General features: G+C 42.4%; 1 protein-coding gene across 3 annotated transcripts in view; it reads left to right on the forward strand.

The window, feature by feature from the left end:
* The window catches only part of SLC24A3 (solute carrier family 24 member 3), a 147,251-nt gene that overhangs the window by 104,299 nt on the left and 15,981 nt on the right, over positions 1-26,971 (forward strand). For 2 of the 3 annotated variants that reach the window (XM_083448706.1, XM_083448704.1), the window contains exons 4-12: positions 661-735; positions 1,869-1,953; positions 7,764-7,867; positions 13,631-13,705; positions 17,919-17,944; positions 20,715-20,768; positions 21,632-21,777; positions 24,553-24,713; positions 26,465-26,735. In XM_083448706.1, the coding sequence (XP_083304832.1) occupies positions 661-735; positions 1,869-1,953; positions 7,764-7,867; positions 13,631-13,705; positions 17,919-17,944; positions 20,715-20,768; positions 21,632-21,777; positions 24,553-24,713; positions 26,465-26,735 (997 nt within the window). The remainder of the gene's footprint in view (positions 1-660; positions 736-1,868; positions 1,954-7,763; positions 7,868-13,630; positions 13,706-17,918; positions 17,945-20,714; positions 20,769-21,631; positions 21,778-24,552; positions 24,714-26,464; positions 26,736-26,971) is intronic. The other variant, XM_083448705.1, reaches the window with a different exon arrangement.

Below are 26,971 nucleotides of genomic sequence, written 5' to 3' on the forward strand. Positions count from 1 at the left end.
AATGAGCCTCAAAACAACTAAAACAGCTTTAAAAACAGTACAAAAACCCACAACTAAAGAGAGGTTGAAAAAGAACCCAGAATAAACTTCTACAATAAAGACCTTTTGAGACAGCAGAAAAAGCTTGTTGAAACAGAAATTTATTCAATTGTTTGCATAAGTACAGTCTCATCTGGGATGCTAACTCCACAGAACAGGGTCATATATCACATATTTCCACAAATAATTCTATTTTCTTTATTTGACAAGATGTATATGCCTCTTAATCACCAAAAACCTCTAAGCGGTTTTTATTAAACAAGATGAAATTTTCATTTAAAAATACCGATAAAAAGCAAACATTAAAAACAAATTGTTTAAAAGTGCTGGTTTTTCTGGGTAGGGATGTGTATTAGGGATGAGTAGGGGGTGGGATGAGAACTGAGATTTATCTGCTAAAGACACCCCCCCACACACACCCACACCCACACACACTGCAGTTTCCAGGGTTCCCTAGACAGCAGGGTTGACTACTACACCAATTTAATTCTGTGGTATATCTTTGATGTCATTCCAAACCAGTATACATAATGTGTTCTTAATTCTTTTGAAATAATTAAATTATGACAGTATCCTGTTTTAACTGGTGCCTTGTAAACACAATGCTTTCTGTTCTTGCAGGCTGTCTACATGTTCTATGCTTTGGCTATTGTCTGTGATGATTTCTTTGTCCCTTCGTTGGAAAAGATTTGTGAAGTAAGTCTATGTTGATGCTACTTACGCATATTTATTAATGAAATTACCAAACCAGAATTGTAACCTTTGTTTACATCCCATCGGTTTTACACACTTCATCTCTATGGGCATAGCCAGGTCTTTTTTCAGCTGGAATGTGCTGGAGTTCATTTACAGCACCTCTCAGGTGGGCTCCATTGCCATGCTAAGAGAACAAGGGAGATCTCTGGCACCGCTTTTTCTAGAAAAATATTGCTGTGGTTGGTATAGCTTTCATGAACAACTGTAGCAACTTGATTTAAGGCCACTGCCAACCCTGGAGCATATGAATCAAGTACCAAGTCATGTGCTTTAAAAGTGTGTTGAATGAGCTTTAATTGTATGGTGTCGATCAGCAGGATCGACCTGTTAGAGGCAAAAATAAAAATCTACTCTTATTTGATGTTTTTATTGAGCTTGAGCTATCACAAATTTAAGGTAAAAATCATACAAAATAAAACTGAAACATAAAAAGCTTGTTATTAAAATTCCAAGCCTGAGAAACATTAAGTGTGTAAAGTTTTGATATCTGAAATCATTTATAACATTGTAAGTATAAAATAATGTGACATTTATACATGGAAAATCAAATGGGACAGGCTGATAATTCCTCTTACCAGCAGTCAAGTAATTGATAATGATAATTTAACAATAATATAAATAATTTCTCAAGTTCAGGCAGCAGCTGACAGCTAATTATTTTGAACATCAGTAGAAAGCTGCTAGAGAAACAATGTGCTAATATCCCATTTAAAAGACACAGACAAGAGTAAAGTTGTAAAAAACTGTGTGTCTCTGGAGGAGCATAGGATGAAACCATGCAGAGTAGCCATGACAGTGCTCCCAAACTATCAGAAAGATAAATAGCATCCCTAAAGAGTTCTGCTGCATGCCCCTTGCGCACCTCCAACATCCTCCTGTGTTAGAGTGACATTGGAGGTAATACTTTGGGGAAAGGATTCCGCTGCAGCTACTACTGCATTGCATATCCTTTGATACTGTTCTGCCTGGGGAGGATGTTGGAGGCGACCATGAATCCTGAGTCCTGAAACACTAATAGCCTGGGGACGGGTTATATTTTGCTTCTGATAAGAGACTTTTCTCTTCTTCCACAGCGCCTGCACCTGAGTGAAGATGTGGCAGGGGCAACCTTCATGGCAGCCGGCAGCTCTGCTCCAGAACTGTTTACATCTGTCATAGGTAACTAAATCATCCACTTCTTTCTTGCTGTAACTGCGAAAGTATGGTAAATGTAGCTTTTTAATAGTTTTGTGCCTTATCTTTCCCACAAAGATGATGGGGGATAGATATGCACACCCAGGTTTTGGGTAGAAGACCAAATCCACAAGGTTAACCTTAGTCCAATAAACACTGGCAGAAGGATGGGATGGATGTTGTTGGAAGATTGCCCCAGTGCCAACAACAACACCCCAGGATGATCTTCCTGGGATGACTACCCAGGAAAATATTATGTTTGTTGGGAATTTTCCCACCTGTGTGTTCTTAGTAAGTACAAAACAATGTGCTTTTGAATGGCATCCCTGTTGTCATGTGCCATGCAGAAAGAGATGTGAAGAATGGCTCAATCTACAACTAGATGTGACTTGTTGTTGTTGTTTAGTTTTTTAGTCGTGTCCAACTCTTCGTGACCCCATGGACCACAGCACACCAGGCACTCGTATCTTCCACTGCCTCCCGCAGTTTGGTCAGACTCATGTTTGTAGCTTCGAGAACGCTGTCTAACCAGCTTGCCCTCTGTCGTCCCCTTCTTCTTGTGCCCTCCATCTTTCCCAACATCAGGGTCTTTTCCAGGGAGTCTTCTCTTCTCATGAGGTGGCCAAAGTATTGGAGCCTCAGCTTCACGACCTGTCCTTCCAGTGAGCACTCAGGGCTGATTTCCTTCAGAATGGAGAGGTTTGATCTTCTTGCAGTCCATGGGACTCTCAAGAGTTTCCTCCAGCACCATAATTCAAAAGCGTCAATTCTTCGGCGATCAGTCTTCTTTATGGTCCAGCTCTCACTTCCATACATCACTACTGGGAAAACCATGGCTTTTACTATACGGACCTTTGTTGGCAAGGTGATGTCTCTGCTTTTTAAGATGTTGTCTAGGTTTGCCATCGCCTTTCTCCCAAGGAGCAAGCGTCTTTTAATTTCATGACTGCTGTCACCATCTGCAGTGACCATGGAGCCCAAGAAAGTAAAATCTCTCACTGCCTCCATTTCCTACCCTTCTATTTGCCAGGAGGTGATGGGCCCAGTGGCCATGATCTTCATTTTTTTGATGTTGAGCTTCAGACCGTATTTTGCGCTCTCCTCTTTCACCCTCATTAAAAGGTTCTTTAATTCCTCCTCACTTTCTGCCATCAAGGTTGTGTCATCTGCATATCTGAGGTTGTTGATATTTCTTCCGGCGATCTTAATTCCGGCTTGGGATTCATCCAGCCCAGCCTTTCGCATGATGAATTCTGCATATAAGTTAAATAAGCAGGGAGACAATATACAGCCTTGTCGTACTCCTTTCCCAATTTTGAACCAATCAGTTGTTCCATATCCAGTTCTAACTGTAGCTTCTTGTCCCACATAGAGATTTCTCAGGAGACAGATGAGGTGATCAGGCACTCCCATTTCTTTAAGAACGTGCCATAGTTTGCTGTGGTCGACACAGTCAAAGGCTTTTGCATAGTCAATGAAGCAGAAGTAGATGTCTTTCTGGAACTCTCTAGCTTTCTCCATAATCCAGCGCATGTTTGCAATTTGGTCTCTGGTTCCTCTGCCCCTTCGAAATCCAGCTTGCACTTCTGGGAGTTCTCGGTCCACATAGTGCTTAAGCCTGCCTTGTAGAATTTTAAGCATAACCTTGCTAGCATGTGAAATGAGTGCAATTGTGCAGTAGTTGGAGCATTCTTTGGCACTGCCCTTCTTTGGGATTGGGATGTAGACTGATCTTCTCCAATCCTCTGGCCACTGCTGAGTTTTCCAAATTTGCTGGCATATTGAGTGTAGCACTTTAACAGCATCATCTTTTAAAATTTTAAATAGTTCAGCTGGAATACCATCACTTCCACTGGCCTTGTTATTTGCAGTGCTTTCTAAGGCCCATTTGACTTCACTCTCCAGGATGTCTGGCTCAAGGTCAGCAACCGCACTACCTGGGGTGTACAAGACATCCATTTCTTTCTGGTATAGTTCCTCTGTGTATTCTTGCCACCTCTTCTTGATGTCTTCTGCTTCTGTTAGGTCCTTTCCACTTTTGTCTTTTATTATGGAAATCTTTGTACGAAATGTTCCTTTCATATCTCCAATTTTCTTGAACAGATCTCTGGTTTTTCCCATTCTATTATTTTCCTCTATTTCTTTGCATTGCTCGTTTAAGAAAGCCTTCTTGTCTCTCCTTGCTATTTTTTGGAAATCTGCATTCAATTTCCTGTATCTTTCACTATCTCCCTCGCATTTTGCTTGCCTTCTCTCCCCCGCTATTTGTAAGGCCTTGTTGGACAGCCACTTTGCTTTCTTGCATTTCCTTTTCATTGGGATGGTTTTAGTTGCTGCCTCCTGTATAATTTTACCAGCCTCCATCCATAGTTCTTCAGGCACTCTGTCCACCAAATCTAAATCCTTAAACCTGTTCCTCACTTCCACTGTGTATTCATAAGGGATTTGACTTAGATTGTATCTTACCGGCCCAGTGGTTTTTCCTACTTTCTTCAGTTTAAGCTTGAATTTTGCTATAAGAAGCTGATGATCTGAGCCACAGTCAGCTCCAGGTCTTGTTTTTGCTGACTGTATAGAGCTTCTCCATCTTTGGCTGCAGAGAATATAATCAATCTGATTTCGATGCTGCCCATCTGGTGATGTCCATGTGTAGAGTCGTCTCTTGTGTTGTTGGAAAAGAGTGTTTGTGATGACCAGCTTGTTCTCTTGGCAGAACTCTATTAGCCTTTGCACTGCTTCATTTTGAACTCCAAGGCCAAACTTGCCAGTTGTTCCTTTTATCTCTTGACTCCCTACTTAAGCATTCCAATCCCCTATAATGAGAAGAACATCCTTCTTTGGTGTCATTTCTAGAAGGTGTCGTAAGTCTTCATAGAATTGGTCAATTTCAGTTTCTTCAGCACCAGTAGTTGGTGCATAAACTTGGGTTGCTGTGATGTTAAAAGGTCTGACTTGGATTCGTATCGAGATCATTCTATCATTTTTGAGATTGCATCCTTGTACAGCTTTTGACACTCTTTTGTTGACTATGAGGGCCACTCCATTTCTTTTATGGGATTCTTGCCCACAGTAGTAGATGTGATGGTCATCCGAACTGAATTCACCCATTCCCGTCCATTTCAGTTCACTGATGCCCAGGATGTCAATATTTATTCTTGCCATCTCATTTTTGACCACATCCAACTTACCCAGGTTCATGGTTCTTACATTCCAGGTTCCTATGCAATATTTTTCTTTACAGCATTGGACTTTCCTTTCGCTTCCAGGCATATCCGCAACTGAGCGTCCTTTCGGCTTTGGCCCAGCCGCTTCATCAGCTCTGAATCTACTTGTACTTGTCCTCCGCTCTTCCCCAGTAGCATGTTGGACGCCTTCCGACCTGAGGGGCTCATCTTCCAGCGTCATAACTTTTATATGCCTGTTGTCTTTGTCCATGGAGTTTTCTTGGCAGGGATACTAGAGTGGCTTGCCGGTTCCTCCTCCAGGTGGATCACGTTTGGTCAAAACTCTCCACTATGACCTGTCCATCTTGGGTGGCCCTGCTCGGCATAGTTCATAGCTTCTCTGAGTTATTCAAGCCCCTTCGCCACGGCAAGGCAGTGATCCATGAAGGGGAGATGTGACTATGATACATTTAATGTGAAGCTGCACAGATAATGAAAATGGATTCGACCATAACTCAAGAGGTGCACATGCCTTGTACGCATAAAGATCCTAGCACTTCCATAAAGGATCTCAGGTAGCAAGGTAGGAAGGACCCCAACCTGAGATGTGGAGAACCACTACCAGTTTAAGTAGTTAATATTGGGATGAACGGAAGCTGATTTGGTGTAAGGCTGTGTTTTCTTTTGTTGCATCTGAGGTAGTCAAGGTTAGGTGGAGAGAGTGGGGAGCAGCACAGTCATTTTCAGTCGTTCTCCTCAGAGTATATAACACACTGCAAGGTCGGGCTGGGTGATTGCTAGTGAGTCAAAATTCCTTGGAGGAAGTGGAAAGCTACTTTAAAAAAATGCACTTATGTTAAGAAAAAACATGTTCACTAGCATAGGGCTGCCATCCATCCGGATTTTCCTGGATTTTCAAAGGCAGAAATGACATCCGGTGGGGTGGGGGGGAAGCTCAACAACTTTCAGGGTGTCCTAGTTTTTACTTTTCGAAATATGGCAACCCTGCACTAGCAGCCATGGTCAGGCAAGGAGGCAGCTCAGGCCCCTGCAGGACAGAGAGATTCTGGGAAGAAAGGATCAGAGCCACAGGATGTGGCAAGCTCAGCTGTTTCATCTCTCTAGGTTTAGATTGATCAATGTGCTTATGTGTGGTCTTTAGGATTCATCACATTCACACCAGGTAATTTGGCCTCCAAACACTGTTATTCATTCTTAGATCAAGGCCAAATTTGAATATTCAGTCATGAAAAAATGACTGGGGATAATCGTAATGTTGTTCAAATTATCTAAATTTCTGCCAAACATGTGTAGGCTGGCTCTGTGAGCTGGGATCTTGATCAAGCAGGGTTCCAGCTAGTGATGGAGAAGAAATTCCATTCAGCTCATATTTAAATCTAAATCTATATCTATCAAATGTTCACTTTCCAAAACCTTTATGAGAACTGAAACACAGGAATTTAGATAATAGCTATCCTTTGAAAGCCACACATCCAAATTTTGCAATGCAGTTTCTCAAACTAAATAATGTTTTAAAGAATGCATATAATAGGTAAAGGTGTGCATAAAAATGAATAACATACAAAAATGCATTACATTAGCAGAAATGGCTTTTGGAAATGTGTGCATTTGTCAAAGCTGTATGCAAAAATGTGTTTCTTAAGAGACATGCTGAAGAATTTTAATGATCACAAACTGCTGCAGAAATGTAGAAAATGTAGAGAACTTAAGATTGGGGAAATGGGAAACAGGGAGAACCAAAATTAACTGGTCTGTTTACCCCTATTTCCAGCTCACAGAGGCAGCCCATGCAGGCCCTACAACCGTCCCCTCTACCAACCTCCCCCCAATGTGTGGGCAACATCAGAGGCTCTTCATGCAGTGCTAACCATGCAGAAAGAACTCCTGAGCACGGGCAATTTGACTTTAAACAAGTATTTTCCCACCCCAAATTTCTACCCCAATGTGTATTGGAATCCTATGCACATTGCCCCCCGAATACCAGACAGCAGCAAAATCTGAGAAAGCTTTTTCTAACAGCTCAGGGCATTCAAGTAAGACTTGGTCTTCACATGAAGTAGAATGGGTCTTGTATGAGGTGCTACATGGTGATGCAAGTCCTAAAGTGGTAGAGTGCCTGTGCCATGTAAGACTGCTGTGGAGAGAGAGAGATCCCTGCAAGTAGAAAACCGGCACAGCTGCAAACAGGCAGTCTCTCTCTCTCTCTCTCTCTCTCTCTCTCTCTCTCTCTCTCTCTCTCTCTCTCTTCCTCTTGCTTGCTTAGTGAAGCATTCCACTGAAGTGGAACAGCTCATTCTCCCATCTCATTCTAACATGCGTTGATCAGACCTGCATGTACTGCTAACCAGATGATGAGAAACCTTTGCACTTATTTCCTTTTCCATACTATAATGAATTTGACTGTTCAGCTGGTTGATCGTGCTGAAAACACCTTTAAGCAATCTTTTTATTACACACATTTTCTCTGCTTCTCTCAGTTTTAGAAAATATGCTCTGGTGTTTTCTCCTTAATCCCAGCAGTCTTCTTGAATAATGCCACTTGTTCTGGTTTGCGGTGGGAAATCCTGCCTGTTCATCCTGAGCGACACAGGAATTATTTTCTTCCTTCAGGTGTGTTTATCACGAAAGGAGACGTGGGTGTTGGGACCATCGTTGGCTCTGCTGTATTCAACATACTCTGTATAATTGGGGTTTGTGGCCTCTTTGCAGGGCAGGTAAGAGAATATTACTAAATTTCCTCCTCCCCCTTGAGTAGTAGCCACCATTTTACAAACTGGTGCACAATCAGTATGGCAATCTCCTGCTTGCCTCTATTTATATAACATTTCACAAGAGTTCAATGCATTTATTATACCCTTGATGTAACAAACATGTAAGATAGCTCAGTTTTATTTATCTCTGTAGCACAATGAACTCATGAATGTTGCTTCCACCCTAGAGGCCTTAAACACTGCTTGTGGCATTGCATTTTCATAATCAGTTCGAAGTAGGATGGAACTGTAGGTCCCACAAAGCAGTTACTATACCTTTATGTTTTATCTCGGGACCCTTTCTGTGTTTCCTTAGAAGTCAGTCCCCTTCCCCATATTAATAAAAGCTTCCTGCTTACAAATTCATTTTTATGCATTTCAACAAATACTTTTCATTCAATCATTCATTCAGCCTTTATTTGCATAATTTAGACCATTAAAAATAGTCCAATAAAAAATTAATAGTCCAGACATATTAAGCACACAAAATGTATAAAAGACTCAGTAGCCATCATTAGGTAAGATTAAGAATCTCAATTTTGTATCCTGAAACAACCTCAGTAGTTTCGAAAATATCATCCTTCATTAGATATTGGATTACAGATTCTTTGCAGGTAGATATTTGGAGCTTCAAAGGAATCACCAGTTAAGAGTGTTGAATGAAGAGAGAGCAGTCCAAAATTATATGATATATTGCATCTGGTGTGTTCATACCACAGGGGCAAAGTCTGTTCTGGAAGGGCATTTTTTTGAACCTTCTAGACAGTACATTTAAAGCAACTAACATAAAAGCTCTAAGATGCAAAGGGGTATCTAAATTATAAAAATAGTTGGGCATCATTCCATGACAAGGATGCAAACCCAGGTAAGCAGATAGGCATACAGAAGGCTGAGTGGGGTAAATTTTTTGAAATTCGTGGTCTAACAACCTTTGCTTAATGAGAGAGAAAATATGTGACTCATCCAGTGAGAGGAAAGAGTCTATTGCAATCCCTGTTTGTTTGAGTTTAAAAGTGATTGCAGAAAACCATGAAAAATATGTGAATCTCTCAATAAACAAGTTAATATGCTTTCTGAGTATGTACTAAAATGAATTTTTAACCAGTATTTTAAGTCATGATCCAACACCTAGGTTCTAAGAGATGTTGTTCTAGCTCAGCACATGTAGCCACACTTTGGAACTCCTAGGGTCTGTCGAAAAAAGGATGCCTGAACTTTGCTGTTAAAATCTGTTTTCTGTAGAGGGGTCCCATAAAGGAAGTGTGAAACTGTTTTCTTCCTATAGGCCCTAACCACTACATGTACATTCTGATTACCATTAAGAAAATAGAATCGTTTAATTTTGCAAGTTCACAAATAACAAGCAGATCAGAGGCAGGTAGAAATCTCACTTGGGTCTGGCATGAGAAGGGAGCCTGGGATCTCACCAAATTCTTATGGAACTGTGCCAAATGTTTTTTTGCAAACATTTTGCAAACATTCTGCTTCTGAGATCAACTTGGACTGCTTAGACATTTCATTTGCTTTGATGAGTGCTTGGAATTTACTAGCATTTGAACATTGTTGTGTGCTCTTCCACTTCCCACAGCAGTGAGAGGTTGTAGAGGCAGTGCTACAGGATTTAGGCTATAATCCTAAACCCATTTACCTGGGAGTAAGCCTCATTGATCTTAAAGAGTTTTACTTTTGGGTAGACAGGTATACAATAGCACTTTCCTCTTGGCTGAGAGATCACTGGCAGGAAAGGGGCAATACTTAATAGAACAAACATCTGGGAGGCAAAGGGCAAAGTTAGGAGAAAGCTCAGATCGCACTGTAGGTGATGTACCATTGTAACGTCTCTGCAAATATTATGTTTCTCTCCACCCTTATTTACTGTTTTTCCTTCCAGTAAAGTTCTCTCTGGTTAGAGCTCTATCTGAATGATGTTTTGGTTTTGATGTGGGGGGCGGGGTGGTAAAAAAATCAGAGAACCAGCTAATAGAGCAGTTTTAACTAGCAGTGGAATCTTTACAATGTAAGGCTTACATAAAACTCATAGCAATGTTAATCAGGACAAAGGGTAAGCAAAGCTCAAGGAAGGTGGCTTTTGATCTAATATGCCATCTATCTTCTGGGCTGCTATAGCAAAACAGGCTTAATCATAGCAATTACACAATAGGAATTTTACAATTGTGGTGGTGTAATCTTATGGAGGAGTAATCTACAATAGGCACAGAAATAGGATGTTAATTACATTACCTTAACTTTCTTTATCAGAAAGAGCTATGAGGTTTAAGAGAGAGAAATACTCGCACTCTTAATATAAGTATTAATAGACAAAAAATGAAGTAACAGTATCTGTGGTGGTGCCTGTTATAAGAAGGCACCCTCCAGTCTTGTTGCAAAACTACCAATTGGTAAGTGTATTGTGTTAATTACACGCAAGTAACCACCAGTTGTTTATAATTACTCCTAAAGTTGGCAGTGGACAAAGTCAATAAGAAGTGAAGCCTTAGACTGTCATTTTTCTTCTTCTGTGTGTAGGAAGGAAATTTTCCTTGCAGATTCTCACTTGTTTGACAAATAAGTGCTCTGTTCTAAGGTTATTCTCAATATCTGAATTCATTCATATCTCTCGTGCTATGTTTCCTTGTGAAGCAAACATATCATCCACACAGAAGTAGGTAGTGAAAGGTCCAGCGAGATCCCCCCTTCTCTCCAGGAAGGGGTGGGTAGCCAAAGGCAAGCTTAAAGCACCAGCGGACTGGCTAGCTGGTGGAGGGAAGGAGCTGCAGCAACAGCAGCAGCCACCCCCAAAAGAGAAAATTATGTTGCCAAGATCCACTCTCCTCCTCCGCTGTGGCTCATCCAGCCATCTGGAGCATGGAGCTGCCCATGGCCACCAGCTGGCCTTGCAAAAGCAGCAGCATGGTCCACTGGCGGAAACAGGCACAAGCTGCCACTGCCCCTCTGCACCTGCAGGCACCTGCAGGACACACTGCCCTCCCGAGTCTCCTCAGAGCAGCTCCCCCCGCCTCCCCTCCCTCATAACAGGACCCCAGCTCCACCCACATCGTAATGGAAAATGCATAGCCCCACAACACGCCGGAAGGGGAAGTGTGATGTGCTCAGCTTTTCCTCTCTGCCTTGTCACCCAGGATCAGTTCCTTCTCCCTGAATATCTGGCAAACATGTCCATTTGTCATTATATTTATTACTCCATAACCAGTGCTTTTGTCTGGAAAAAAAGGCCCTGGTACTGCATACGGCATCTAACACCAGAAAAAAAGCTCTGAGCACAACCAATATATAAGAATGAGCTCCTCAGCAACATAGAGAATATTATTGTTCATAGAAGAGGTTATATATTCTTCATTATGGTTTTCTTGCCCACTTGGTTTGCATGTATCTTAATGTTTTAAGCTTTAATTTTACTAACAACAAGTAATTCAGTTTGCTGACTAAAAGTAATTCACACTGGCCCAGCCTTTGATCTCTGTTAACACAACTGTTTATATGACCTTCCTCCCCTGCAAATGGTTTTGGGTGTGCTCATTTTGGTACAGGGCACTCCCTGAAAAAGCCCATGGTGCACTTAATGTACTGGATGTTGTGAATGGGGCGGGGTGTTTTTTGTTTTTCTCCAGAAAAAGGGGACATAAATGTAGTCTTGTATCATGCCACCTTTTCAGAGGTTATCTGCTACAACCTGATATTAGCCGCATTGCACTGGAGTTAGTGAGGTCACTGAATGAAGTCTTTCCCCTGGAGATTTTTGCCAAATGCAGGATTTCTGCTAAAATGAAATACTGTGAGTCTGACTGGAAATATCCTGGTACCATACAAATATAAATGGCACGTGTGTGTGTGTGTGTGTGTGTGAGAGAGAGAGAGAGAGAGAGAGAGCATACACTCACATACACACTGTGGCATATAATTTGTTTGGTACCAGCTACAATTGGAGGTCTGGTCTACATGTAGCAGAAGGAGGGGGGAATTCAAGTAATGGGATGGACTACACCACTTGAGACTGCAGGCAAGGATTCATATTTTTGAATGCTCCCATATTTTCTCCCTATAAGTAGAAAATTCACATAAGACGGAGTGAGTAGCATAGACACTTTCTCTGTGATGTGTTAGGTTGTGTGTGTTTTTTTGTCCCAGATGAAGGTCGAAGAGATGTTGTCAACTTACTCTACCACCTCAGGATTTTGTTACCTTATGATGCAGGTTAGACTTCAAGAGTTTTCTGCGAGAAAAAAGTGACCACCACACCCCCATTAAATAGTTGAAGACACATGCTTACCACAGTATAGCAATCAATTCTCTAGTTAGTCAATCTTCATTAAAGTCAAAATGTGATCATCAGGTTGCCAGCAATGCCCATAAATTTGTTTCTGACAGTGGTATATCTCTTTCTGTTTTTTTGGTTGTCTTCATTAAGAGACCCAGTGTATCATAAAGAACCTGGAAGGAAGAAGGGGTATCTCACTTCATGCCTGATGGGAGACAATCTCCCTTTGCACTTGGAAGCACTGAGAGATTGTCTCCAGGGGCTGACGTAAAGTGAGACTGACCTTGTCCTGAGTTTTCTGTCCATGCCAGAAGATTTGGGGGAGGACTGGCTGGTAACCAGAGATAATGGCTGGCAACCATTGCTTCTTCCCCTCAGAATGAGGAGTCTGAACCCTGTGTTATAGACTGGGAAGGGCCAAGCCCTAGAAATTAAGACATTATAGAATTTTGATTATTTGGGATGTGAAGAGGAACCATAAACTGCGGAGGAATTTCTAGGCTAGCCTATGCAAAATGACCTGGCTAAGCTAGGGACATTAAGGAAGAATATGGGGCCACTGAGGGCCACTGGCTTGCAAGAGAACTATCCCGAGGTGTGAAGAGACTGAGTTTGGAAGGTTACCATGGTAACTGGGTGTGAGGTGACAGGAAAATAGTGTTTTGAGCAAGGTTTGCTGGGAGGAAGAAGGTGGCAGGAGGTCTGAGATCTATCTTTGGACAGGCTGACTGCAGAACTGGCTGGGAGAGATGCCCTGGACTCCATGGTTGCACTGCTGTGGGGTACAAGCTCCTCTTGAAATGACCATGCTGTAAGATCTGGACTCTCTCCATGCAGACTGAAGATGTAAATAGAAGAATAAACCATATTTCTTAAAGCTACGACAGTCTCCCCCATGTCTCAGTTCTCCAAAGGAACACAGACCTGGGGTGAGTGCCTGGAATCCCATGGGCTCTTGCCACCGCTCAGCAGAGAGGTGGAGGCACCCAACTGTTCTAACAGGTAACCACAGATAATGGCTGGCAACCATTGCTTCTTCCCCTCAGAATGAGGAGTCTGAACTCCTCATGATGTATCTTCAGTATAACAGGCTCAGCACTTCTGTTGGAGAATCTGGCCAAAACTTGGAGATAATGGACTTTCCACACAGTGTTTTTCCTCCTTCTCAATAAATGTTAATTGCATATTTGTTGTATGAAATCTTCTTTCACAGATATCTTTCAAAGTAACACTTTTGTTGCAGGAATGTGACCTTTTGAGGTATAAATATTTTATCCCTGGAAAAAATGTGATTCTTCTGACTAGGTTAGTACGCCTGTTACAATGACTGTGTAGAATTCTCTGGTCTTTGGGACAGGGGGGACCCATCAGCTCTTCCTTGCAGCTTGCTGTTAATGTGAATCTTGGGATCATATATGGCCAGTTCATTTTCTTCCTGTCTGTTTTCTCAGATTGTTGCACTGTCATCTTGGTGTCTCCTGAGGGATTCCATGTATTATACCTGCTCTGTTGTTGCACTTATCTTGGTAAGTGCTCAGAGATCGCTTTCCTGAATAAGTCTTTCTTTGGCAATCCAAAGTGCCATTTCTCCCATTTCATAGGGGTTCACTAAGCTGATTTATTTTTACAAGAAGTTTGCTTTTGTTGAGTGTTTCATTTAAATGAATATAGGACCTTGCCATTGCAATTTACATCTTTACCAGTTTAGTCCATAGTGATTTAAGAACTAATGTTCTGCAACTTCAAAACATAGCTTCAAATGACAAAACCAGATTTGGGTTGGTCCAGTGAAGTCAGGGGGGAGATTTCATTCTAGGTGGTTTCGTTTAGAAAATGTGCAATAAGACTCTAGCCTGGTGAGACCAGATTTTTTCTCTACAATAAGCAATTGTTATTTCACACTTCTGGCACTTCTGGCAAAAATATTGTTATTGCTTGTTTTCACTCCCTAATCCATTATGATTCCTACTATTTATGATCAGAAATAGCGCATTTCCGGGCATCTGTTGGAATTTATGAAGAATTTTCTGTAACAGTGCCTCTTAAATTGAATTCTGAAGACCACCAGTGGTCTCTGGTATATTTTCTGGTGTACCTGAGACCATAATGAAGAGTCTGCTTCAGTTACTGCTGGAGTCCAAGCAAGTGATTTTCTGTGGGCATATATAGGGCTGCTGTTCAATTTGTGGATGTGTGTTTCACAGGTCCTGGGGATGAGGGGCAGCCAGGCTGCCCCCATGATCTGCAGAATCATGGCAGCTCAAAACACTGAGAAAATTGTGGCCGGCACATGTCCAGAACCATAGAAAGGCATCCCTTTATAGAACCAGCTGGGTTGTGAGACTGCTGGGAGCCCCTCTAGGTTTGCCACATGTCCCTTATAATAAGGCATGGGTAGGCAACCTAAGGCCCAGGGGCCGGATCCGGCCCAATCGCCTTCTAAATCCAGCCAGCAGACAGTCTGGGAATCAGCGTGTTTTTACATGAGTAGAATGTGTGCTTTTATTTAAAATGCATCTCTGAGTTATTTGTGGGGCATAGGAATTCATTCACCCCCCAAAAAATATAGTCCCCCCCCCCACAAGGTCTGAGGGACAGTGGACCGGCCCCCTGCTGAAAAAGTTTGCTGACCCTTGTAATAAGGGGTTGTCCCTTATTTAAAGGGGAAATGCTGCATCCCTTATTTCTGCCCCGCTTTCTTCTCCCTGCTCCCTCTCCTCTGCTGAGGCAGCGCTGAGTGTTGCCTCCCCGCTGCCTGCCTGCCTGCCTGGGTCGCTCTTTCCCTACCCTACGCCTCCCTGTTACACTCAATCCAGGAGTGGCGCAGCTGTGGCCCAATGGAGGGGAATGGAATGGAGGGGCGAGGCTGAAAAAGAAAGGAGTGACTTCGGATAAGTGGGAGGGAGGGAGGAGAGGAGGGAAGGTGGGGCTGGCCAGCAGCAGTGTGTGTGTGTGTTTCACATTCAAGCTGGCAGTTCTCTTCCTACTGACCAGGGAAGTGGGAGGTAGTAGGCCTGGGTCCTTGTTGCTTTTAGGTGCTTCGCTGACCCTGCTCCTTTATGAGGGGTAGGGTGGATATTGCAAACCTATTCTTTAGCTACCAAAGAAACCTCCCCCGCCCCCATGACTTTTTAAAGTGCTTTAAATGTGTACAGCAGATGAGGACTCAGACTCCTTTGCAAGAAACTTCCACAGTCCTAAATTCACGTTCAACCTGATCCTTTGAAAACAGAAATAAGTCCCAATTAGTTCAGTTGAATTTACTTTCAATTAATTATGCAAAGTATTGAAGCCTTAAAATGGTTGTTGTTTTTACTTATTTAAATAAATTGATGCAAAATATTGTATAAAGGACCGGGCCAAAATGAAGCACACATGTGAGCCTAGTGGCTGGATGACCTTGTCTGACTATGAGGCATGTGCTTGAATGCGCGTGGCCTTAGCAGCTACATGAAAGGGATGTTGGAGGCAAAGCTCTGTGAGGAAGAAAAACAGAATTGTTGCTATCTTCACCCCTCCTCCTTTTTTGGGCTGGGTTTCTACATTTGCCATTCTTCTGACAGGCAGAAATCCAGCAACTGGGAAGGATGTGAGTCCATTTAAATTAATGTGCATCACTAACTAAGATCCGTAAATTTCTTTCACTCATTGTAATGGATTGCTTTGAGGTCATTTCTGCAGCAGGTAAAGTAATTTTTAGCCCCTACAATTCCTCTCTCCTGACACATTCCTTATTTTGCCCAAAGCAAAGGTGGCAACCCTAATCCCCTCCCATGAGCAATCATAGGAGAGGGGGGGGTCAATATCTGAACCCACCATGGAAGAGAAAAGACGAAGAGGCTATTTTTGTGATTCCTCATGATAGCAGATCAAATAGCAGGAGCCTTTCTCTTCCCTGTTGGTCTCACCAGCAGCTCTGTGTCCTTTACATTCATCCTTTTGCTTCTTGATTCCATACTTCCTATGAGAAATCTTAATATAATAGTAGCCCCCTCTCAGGCTAAGCACAATACAGAAATGTCGCCCCTCTTCCCAGTTCCATATAATTTACAATGTCATGTTCTGGGAGCATTTAGCCAATTTGGAATGGCAGGAAGCAGGACAGTAAAACCTGAGGAAGAATTGCGTCCTCTCTGCCTGACTCTGCCTTGTCACATTATGCCCAGACACCTTATTGAAGCATGAACATGTGTCCTTGGCTATAAGCTGACTCACAGTAAGGCCTGTACTTGAGGGTGACAGCTATAAGCCGACAGCAAAGAAGCAATGGATTCCTTCCCCTCACACACACACTGACTGTAAAAGCAGGAGAAGGCTGGAAGGGGGGTGGCTTGCAAATATTTCTTCCCACATTTATCAGGGCACTTCATTTGCTACCATCATTCCAGGCAAAGCCGAGGGAGAAAAGAAAAGCTGAGACATAGAATTTGAGTGCAACCTAGTGGTGACTGAGGAGGAGAATCTCTTTTTTATCTGAATTTCTGAAGGGTAGCCATGCTTGAACTGATCTATACATTATGTAGAATGAAGTCCTAGGAGTCTGGACTATCTCTTCAGACTGCAAGTGGGGGATTTGCATTCTTGAATTCTGCCTTGCCTAAAAAGGTATCTGACTAAATCGTAATCTGGGTGGGGCCATTGAATCAGTTGTCTTAAGTAAGTAATGGTAACTTAAGCCCATGGATTTCACTGGGTCTGATCTGAGTATCGCCTACACCACCCTCTCTGTTTAGAAGTGATTCAAACATATGATACCTTTTGGCTGCTGTCTTAAGTGGCACAGAGCAGAATTCTGGAGAGAGAGAGAGAGAGAGAGGCTGGAAACCTATGCAGGTTTATTGTAGCTGTGGATATGCTTGTCAGCTAAATATATTAAAGCCAAACTACACATTAGCTCCTGGGGGCTCTCCTGGCATCTCGGTTTTTTGCTTAAAAGCAGCTGTGTAAGAAAGAGGATGCAAATGAGGTCTGAGCAGGACTGAGGCATTTTCCCTCCATGCCATTTTTTCCTCTGATAAGAGTTTCCTCCCCCAGTGCTGCTTCTCCCATACAGTTCCTCTTCTTCACAGCTGCTAAAGATCAAAATGTATTGAGTTCTGATTGTAGATAGCCTTCATTTCATGTACTTTGGCCCCGCATGCATCTACTTTCTGTAGCACCTTAGGCTCTGAAGAATATGGACTGCTGACCCTTCGGCCTCAAACCCATGGCAGCGCACAGCTTGGTTGCAGGACAGTACCATGGTCAATGTCATTTCCAGGCATGGCTGTGCACTGGAGCCCTCTGCACAAGTCTGGTATGCCTTGCATACACAATAACCCAATTTCAGTCTCTGGATCTCAGAGAGCAGGGCTGGGAAATGTTCTATTAAACCTGTGCCATATTCATGTGTTTGCTTCTTCATATACTGATTTAGTACATTGGAAGAGGGTTATATAGAAACCTTTATCTAAAAGTTAACAGATTATAATGCATAGAGATTGGATTGAAAAGTGAAAAATCTCCTTTCCATTTTACATTTTGTGTTTCTTGATAAAATCAATTCTGCATCTATAACAAGTAGAGTTGTACATTACAGATGATAAAAATTGGATGTTGGAAGGAATGAACTGTGGGGAATTATTTGGGATACTAGAAGAGAGTTTGTGTCAAGAGATATTAAAAGTCTTTTAAAAAGTGTGGCATACCTTACAGACAGTCTCACATGGTAATACATTTTTATAACATTTTTCTCCACAGATTATTTATGATGAAAAAGTTGCTTGGTAAGTAGTGCAACTGTCATTTTTTGACTAATGGTAGCGAGGGAGGCAGAAGTTCTGCTGAGCAACCTGGGGACCAATTTCCATTTCTATAGAGCTTCTAAATAGGAAAGTGATTCATGGAAATCTTTTTAGAGTTAAAAGAGGAAACAGCGCTTTCTGGGCCACCCACACAGATCTCCACTGAAGATGCAGGGCCTGTATAAGCAGGCTGAATAGACTGTCCAAACAATTTCCTTTCAGCGTGACAGTCACAAAAGTAGAAAGCTGAGGAGGGCACAGGACATGTGGGTTTTCAAGCACCGCAACAACCTGCAAACCTATCTGAGCTGAAAATAGGGTGGGGCAAAGTGAACGTGGGTATGCGCAGGCAATGATAAGACTGTTATATTGCAAAGACAAAGAAGTGATGCAGAGAATGGTTTCTAGGACAGAAAAGGAGAATTGGCAGCTGGGGAATGAAAGGAGGCAAAGACTCATTTGTATGCTCACCTAGATGCATCAGTGCTGCTTCTTCCAGTGAAATGCTGATTATTTGGGAAAGGTTTGTCTCTGGGTCTCCCTCAGCTAGGTGTAGTGCTTATATACATGCGCATACATCTGCATACCACAGACATTTGGGACAGGACCATTAAGAAGACAGTCCTCTGTAACAGTGAGAGTGTGAAAGGAGCAGCAGACATGTCAGCAAAGAGGTTAGCAGCATGAAGAAAGATTTGAATGGCAGCTAATGGGAAGTTGGAGCTAAGAGGCAATGACTCAAGAAGAGAACAACAGAGAACTGGGAATGAGCATGATAATTGTTGCTAAAGTTATTTAGCAAATTATTCTGATATTTTATGATATGGCAATGTAGAAATACTGAAAGGAAGGAAGGAAGGAAGGAAGGAAGGAAGGAAGGAAGGAAGGAAGGGATTATTCCCTGTCCCCCTAGTGAGATTCATTCAGCTACTGTGAGTGAAGGTTTATTTGACTTCCTCTGGGGAGAAGGTGTTGGCTCTGTTATTCCCCATCAGTTTTCAGTACAACAATAAACTAGGCAATTTGGGCAAGGCCACAAGGAATGGCATTTCCATAAACCCTGAGGTCACAATCAGCAAGAGCAAGTACTAAGTTAGGAGACCAGGCTGGAGCGTCCTGCAGGAATGAAGCAACAGGAGCAGGGTCTTGGGCAGGAGTCCTGTACTAGCAGGGAAGTTGTCCAGCAGAATCCAAGAAGCCAGAACTAATTTTGCCAAACTAGATGAGGTTTCCCACAGGGTTGTTGAGGAACCAGGGGCTGGTGGTGTTTTTGTTATCTCCTTTCTGAATCTTCTCAGTGTCATTTAAAGTCTACTCAATATTGATCCAGAGTAGATTCCAATGTATAGTTAGCAGAGTAAAAACTTGAACACATTGCAGGATTCCCAAAAATAGACCAGAGGCAATTATATTTCATCCAGCAGAGCTTTACTGCTACTGAAGGCAAATGAGCATAATGGTCACAAATCCAATACATTCAGGATTGGCACATAAGAAATCCAGTTACAGCAGACTTAACGTAAACTTACAGTAACTTATAACAAGACTAAAACTTAACACTAAGCATACAGAACACCACACCAGACAGAAAAGAAATAGAAAAACAGACAGACAGACAGACAGACAGACAGACAGACAGACAGACAAGAGATAGAAAGACTATCAGATGAATACTTTCTTGCACTAAGAAATGCAAGCTGACACTCAGAGCTCTGAAGCAGAGCATGCATGAGACTTCTTCCTCCCAAGCTGGCCAGATGGAGGGAAGGCCTCACAGTACCAAATGGGCACTTTGTCAGTGGATGTGAGCTGCAGAGGAACCTCCCCTGCTCCCCTGCTCCTCTCCTGCCTCCCTCCACCACTTACTTCCTTCTTGATCTCTGCTGCTGAGCCTGAAATGGAGGTATCAGTGTGAGGGAGGCATTATGAACAAGATGAGCAGTGGTGGTTGAGGCTGGGGTGGGACAAGATAGTTGCTGAGGTACCGGAGCTACGAAGGGCCTGTGCCTAAGACGCTGGCTGGCAATAGCTCTCCAGAAGAGGCCGAGCTAGGTCTATAGTTTTAGACAATTGGTCCCTGGCAGTTTCATAAAGTGCCTGTGTTGACTGACTAAATCTCAGACAACTATTAAAAGAAGTAACAGATAAGAACACCAGGTTCCAATTGAAAGAAGAAAATCTGGTGGTCTACCAAGACAACACAAGCTTTAGCCACTTGATCATAGGAACTCCGGCTTAGTCTCATAGTAGCTTTTGAGATTCCTTCTTCACTGATATCATGTTAGGCATATGGGATCACCATGCTAGTTTCAACTGCTGTCTGAAATATATTAAAATGTTGTTTTAAATTGTTCTATGTAATTTCATTTATTATAAGCTGCCCTGGGGTCTCCTTAGAGAGTGGCGTATAAATGTGAAGCTGATGATGGCTGATGAAGATGCAAGGCAAAGATCCATATAGAAAGAGTAATAATCTAGGAAGTTAGAGTAAGGACCAGCTTTTATGATGAGATTAGGTAGGTTCCATCTTTGAAGCACAAGGCACCGCCTCCACCACTAGACTCAGCTGCTGCCCACCATGCTTCACCTCCTATCTGCCAGACACTAGCCTGTAGCACTCAGGCTCACTTTCCTGGGTCTCTAAACTTCAGAAGACCTGGTAACGCTAGGCATCAATGGTCTAGAAACAGATCCATTTCAGCTACGTGGAACCCTAGTCCTTATTTGTCTTTTCTTCCTCTTTTGGTTGCAGGTGGGAGTCTTTAATTCTAGTTCTAATGTATGCTGTCTACATTCTCATCATGAAGTAAGTGTCATGTATTCTTGTCTGCACATTTCTAAGGTTACCTTAAATGGATGTGGGTCTAAACCACTGAGCTTCTTGGGCTTGCCAATCGTAAGGTTGGCAGTTCGAATCCATGCGACAGGGTGAGCTTCCATTGCTTTGTCCCAGCTCCTGCCAACCTAGCAGTTTGAAAGCATACCAGCATGAGTAGATAAATAGGTACTGCTGCAGCAGGAAGCTAAACAGCATTTCTCTGTGCTCTGGCTTCTGTCGAGTCAGTAATGGGGGCTTCCATTGCAAGAGATATGGTACTGAAGGCTGACACCTTCATTCACCCAACCAAAAGGCTTTGCTCTGCTGCTCCACACACCATAGCTTTGCAGGCATCGCTCCTAGTCTTATTTTCTATGGACTCACATTCTGAAGTTTCTCCTCAAGATCTTCTGCAATGGAAGAATTGCAGGTAGGAACAGTGTACTCACTTCACATATAGCCATATTTCAGTCCTTATTTCTTCTATTTTAAAAAGGTAACATTTATTTATTAAAAGGCTTCTTAGGCACTAAAATACAGTGGTACCTCAGGTTACATACGCTTCAGTTTACAGACTCCGCTAACCCAGAAATAGTACCTCGGGTTAAGAATTTTGCTTCAGAATGAGAACAGAAATTGTGCAGCAGTGGCAGCAGGAGGCCCCATTAGCTATAGTGGTGCTTCAGGTTAAGAACAGTTTCAGGTTAAGAACGGACCTCCGGAACAAATTAAGTTCTTAACCCAAGGTACCACTGCATAGGGATTGCCAAAACCTACAATTGATACACAGGTCTGTCAGAAAAACCCCATGAGAAAGCCATTGAGAAGATATCTCTTTTTTCTTTGTATAGGTTTAATGCCAGTCTACAACATATCTTTGAAAGGAGGACAAAGAATGCAACAAATATGGTGAATGGACTAGCAAATAACACAGAGATGGATGACAACAGCAATTGTGATGCTACAGTAGTATTATTAAAGAAAGGTAACTGTTCCAGTAAGTCACACACTGCTTGTTTGCAGAATCCTTCTTGATGTTCTGGTGGGCCAGGCTAGATGCCACTTTAAATACATCTTTGAATCCCATACTTGGGAAGCCCCATGTCATCTTTTAATCAAAGCAGTAGTGGAGTCCCAGTCTAGATGTTGTTTTCTCCCTAATAAAGCTGCTATTTGCTTCCTGGAGCAATATGCAGCCGGGGGAGGGGGAAGAAGCACAGGGGAAAGGGTTAAACCATGGGTGTAATCCTGATCCAATTCCAAGCAATTCCAAGCATGGGATTCAAAGATGTGAAGTAGCATTTAGTTTGGCCCCAGTCTTTGTGAGACATGTCAACAACTGGAGAAGTTAAAGAGTGAAATGGTGAAATGCCATTTTTGCAAAAGAGACCTCAATGTAGGAGCATATTACAGAATTATAACTGATTTTCATGATCATTTTGCTTTATCGCCCATTGTTTATAAAGCTTTATAATGTACGTGGCACTTTACGGAGTCACATTTAAAGAAAGGGGGGTCAAAGAAAGAGCACCTCACCCAAGGAGCTTAAAATCTAAATTTAAACAGCGGAGGAGCTAATAGAAGAGGAGAGGTAAGGTGAACTGGGCATGACCAAACACAATTATGTGTTTTAGCTGGGGAGGTGAGAGCTTTGGCTCACAAGAAATTATATCATTTTTAGAGAGTTGTTGACAGCTTGAAAGAGGAATTGCTGCTTGTATGTACATTCATCCCACTTTTGCCTCCAGTAAAAAAATATATGCCAAACTTGAATGATAGAAGGAAACAGAGGGGTAAAAGATTTGTGTGTGTACACAATGGGATGCAAAACCTCTTTGGAGTCACTTTCTCTTAAAACTATTTTCTGTCTCTGGCCTAAGTTTTCCAGCATGCTGTACAAAAGCTGTACCCAACATCCAATGCATCCATCTCAGAGATGGTTCCCATTGATTTCAATGACATTTACTCCCTGGTAAATGGAATAGGATTGTAATTTGAACCATCTATTAGGATAGCCTGGATACTGACATTCAGCAAGAAGATACTGAGTATGCAGGCAGAAAATTCCATGATTACAGGCAATCAGTGAGCTTATGCAAAAGCAAAATAGCAAGAAGATGATTCCAGCTGCCTGTAAGGGTGATGTCAGGTAAACCCAACCATGCTCTTAGCATGGTTGAATTAGTGTTCATTAATGTGAGTGCAGAGTCTGCCTTTTTCAGCAGATTTAAACTTTTAAAATATATTTAGTAGTCAGGACTTCACTTTTCCTGTCTGAGTACCTGGTCTATAATTTCTTCTACAAACTGTATAAAAGTCTTATTCAAGCTGACCAAGATAAATTGCCCTTTATAATGTATTTTACATGTCTTATATTCTGGTGCAACTGGACATCTCCTGTTTGTAGCCATTATCAGTTATTTAGATTACTGTTTGATGTGCTTGCTGCTTTATGCGGCTGTCCCACTATGGATTAAGTCACATTGAATGAATCCCCCCAAATGTATGAACAAAACTAATAGAGCAGCCTTGCTCACATGAGAGTGGCTCCAATTATATAAGGGGAATATGATAACACCAGTGTTTCCTGCAGCAAACTCATAAAGTGTATACAACATGAATTCACTTTGGACTGCACTGGGTCCTTGTTCAATGCAAGCCTTTCATGGAGCTGGTTTTAACCTTTGAAGCCCTAAATAGCTCGAGACCTGGGTACCTAAAGGACCACCACCTTCCACACCTCAGGGGTGAGGTGTTCGTATATAATGTTTTAATCCAACAGACCAGTTTTTCTGTTGCTATGATTTCATGCTCTTTGTATGTATTTCTTGATTTAGTCATTGTTATGTTAGCTGCTTGAGTGGTTTTATCTGAAGGGTAGGATAGAAATGTCTTAATTAAAATAAAACAAATAAAACTGGGCCGGTCATGGTTCTCTGTTGAGAGTACATGAGTAGGCTGTTTTGTTTACATGTTTGCCACAGGAAATAGCAGAGCAGATGTGGCAAGGACAATGTGGAGCCACCAACATACCTAGTACACTGAAGTAAGAGGAGAGGATGTGGTCAAAGTTCCCCCAAGTAGAAGGCAGTGATAATTAAGAACTAAGCCTGGGAGCTGTAACCCCCACCCCCAGATTCCCTCATGAAACTGATCTGCATCATGACATCAGTCTGGTCAGAGGAAGGATCATGGGGGAAAACAAAACCCAGATGATGACCACCAGCAGAACACTGCTGCTGCTGATGCTGCCAGTAAATTTTGTGTGCTCTACTTTTACTCTTCCGGAAGGCAGTCAAAATGCCCTCCCCTCATTTTTGCCACTTCACTTGCAAAATGGGATAGTAAAGTGGGAGGGATACATATTGGCTCAACCACACAAATCAGAACTGTCCCCATGACGTGGTCTTCAGGTCTTCAATGGCAGAGCACCAGCAGGTCACCACAGGTTCTTTCCCCAGCCTCCCAGGTAGGGCTGGGAGGGACCCTCTGCCTGAAGCCCTGAAGAACCACTGCCAGTCAATGTGAACGGAAAGAGTAACAGCAGATGGACTAATTACATCTGCTGCCAAAGTGTCAGGTTTTTCCGAACTAGACATTCTTTTAGAGTTTCTAAAAATTTTTAGGAGAAGTTCTTAGCGCTGCTTATTAAAGAGAAGCAATGTTAGGAAACACCACTGGACAGCTGACTGTCATATGGTGGCTTCAAATAGGATATCTGATGATGCAGAAGACTTTTTCTCTCCTATTAATTTCCCTTAATTGTCTTTAGGAAACTTCCATCGCAAAGCCTCTGTGATCATGGTGGATGAATTGTTGTCTGCATATCCGCACCAACTTTCCTTTTCAGAGGCTGGGCTGCGGATTATGATAACCAGTCACTTCCCCCCCAGAACCCGGCTCTCCATGGCCAGCCGCATGTTGATCAATGAGGTATATTTTATGTTTTGTGTAAACAGTGCTTGCTTCAGCAGTGATCTGTAAACTGGAAGCTACTGGACTCTTTTTATGGGGCATCTTGGTGGGTTGCTATGAGTGATGACCACACTTCTTCCTCTCACCTCATACTGGATGGCCAGAATCTTTATCACAGCAGGGCTGCCCTGCATGTTTCCCTAACTGGAATATAATGGTTGAATGAGCCATATTGGGGTCTGAAGCACTAGAGTAGAGGAACATGAGCTGCACTGACAGGGTCAAGGAGGTCCTCTATTGTCTGAGGAGGAAAGAGGAGGGAATCAGGTCCCCTAGAATGGAACACAGCCCAGTCATGGCAAGAACTTGGAAACACAGTCCAAAAATATAATGCTGCTTTGTTTTCAAGACAACGTATGAGATTGGTCCCTTTTGCTCCTCATGTGTTTCTCAAACAGAAATCTCTGCCCTTAGTTCAGGCCATTTCTGCATAGGACAGAACAAAAAATACACCTCCTTAAAGGGTCCTTCATGTAAAAAAGCATTGTATTGATTAAATTATTTATGATTTTTCAAAATAAAGTACATGAATACATTGTTATTTGTACTGCTACTTAAGAGCCTTTAAAGGTAAGGTTGCAGTCTTTAATAAGTTTACTTAAGCAGGTTAATCAACTAAAGCTTTAGCTGATTAATCAGTATGTTCAGTTATAATCAGTGGGGCTTGGAACCAAGGATGAAGTTGTTCATTTCTTGATGCTGTTGTAGTTTTATAATACAACACAAGTGACTATTTAAGATGGCTGTTCTATCTAACAGGGAGTGAGAAATTTTTGTAAATTCAATTACAAAACAAGTGTCAGTGATGTACATATATGACATACCGTATATTAAAATAATGTTATTTTGATAATTTAAATATATACTGTACTTTTCTGTATATAAGACAAGGGTAGATAAATAGGTACTGCTCCGGCGGGAAGGTAAATGGCATTTCCGTGTGCTGCTCCGTGCGCCAGCCACATGCCCCGGAAGCTGTACACCGGCTCCCTCGGCCAAAAAAGCAAGATGAGCGCCGCAACCCCAGAGTCGGCCACGACTGGACCTAATGGTCAGGGGTCCCTTTACCTTTTTATTTAACTCTAAAGTAATGTTCTAAATGTGGGCTCGTCTTATACACGGATAGTGCAGGGGGGGAGCAGGAGGTTGTAAGTGGCGAAAGCGTGGGTGATTCGTGGCTGCGACAAGGGCTTCTTTTAATTGGCTGCTGCTGCGGCAGTTGTGTGTGTGCTTGCTGGCTGCTGGCGGTGATCAGGCAGACGCTTTATGGCTTTTGTTACACATGCAATTGTCAGCGTTTGTCAGTCTGTTGAGTGATTTTTGGCATTCCCCCTCCCAAAAAAGCTCAACAACTCTGGGTCATCTCCCCCCATTTTCTAAAATTGGAGCCCCCCAAAATTCATGGGGGCGTCTTATACACGGAAAAATACATATTACTTGCCCTCTTTAAAAGCTAGCAAATTCAGCTTTTATCAATGTATATTGAGATTCTTATTAACTGAGGTTTGCAGCGGTTTTGTACATCAGCACAACTTGTAAGAGCTCTGAAATAACATGAGTTGATACTACTATATTACCTGCAGGTGAAGCATTTGTCTTCAGCAGTTGCTATGGAGATTTGATCCTACAATCTCTTCTCCCTCCTCCCTATTTTAGTCTCGTTGCTTTTTAAAAACTCCTAATGCATTTGCCATTACTTCTTTAAACAGAGACAAAGACTAATCAACAGCAGAGTGTACACCAATGGAGAATCAGAGGTGGCCATCAAAGTCCCTGCCAAGCGCACAGTAGAGAATGGGTCAGGGCCCAGCAATTCTGCAGAGAGAGGTGCAAATGGAGCGAGACGAGATGAAGAGGCTGCCGAGGCTGGGAATGAAACAGAGAATGAAAACGATGACAATGAAAACAATGAGAATGATGAAGAGGAGGAGGAGGAGGAGGAGGAGAGTGGAGAACCTTACACTCCCTTTGATGTACCATGTAAGAAATTCCTAGGTTTCACAAATCTGTTTGCTTGTTTAATATTAAACATACGGTACTTATTTAATTTTAATATTTCAAAGTCTGCTTTTTAAAATATTCTTTAGACATCTAGACAATTGGGAGAGAGCTCCTTCAGAGTAAGGCAAGTTACTGAGCAAAAATCCTTCTTGCCATTAGATGCTACATGAAGGCTTTGGAGTGGGGAAGCGCAAATGATCATTCAACCTAAATGG

Source organism: Podarcis tiliguerta (assembly GCF_965153285.1).
Source record: "Podarcis tiliguerta genome assembly, chromosome: 7".
Classification (NCBI taxonomy): Eukaryota; Metazoa; Chordata; class Lepidosauria; order Squamata; family Lacertidae; genus Podarcis; species Podarcis tiliguerta.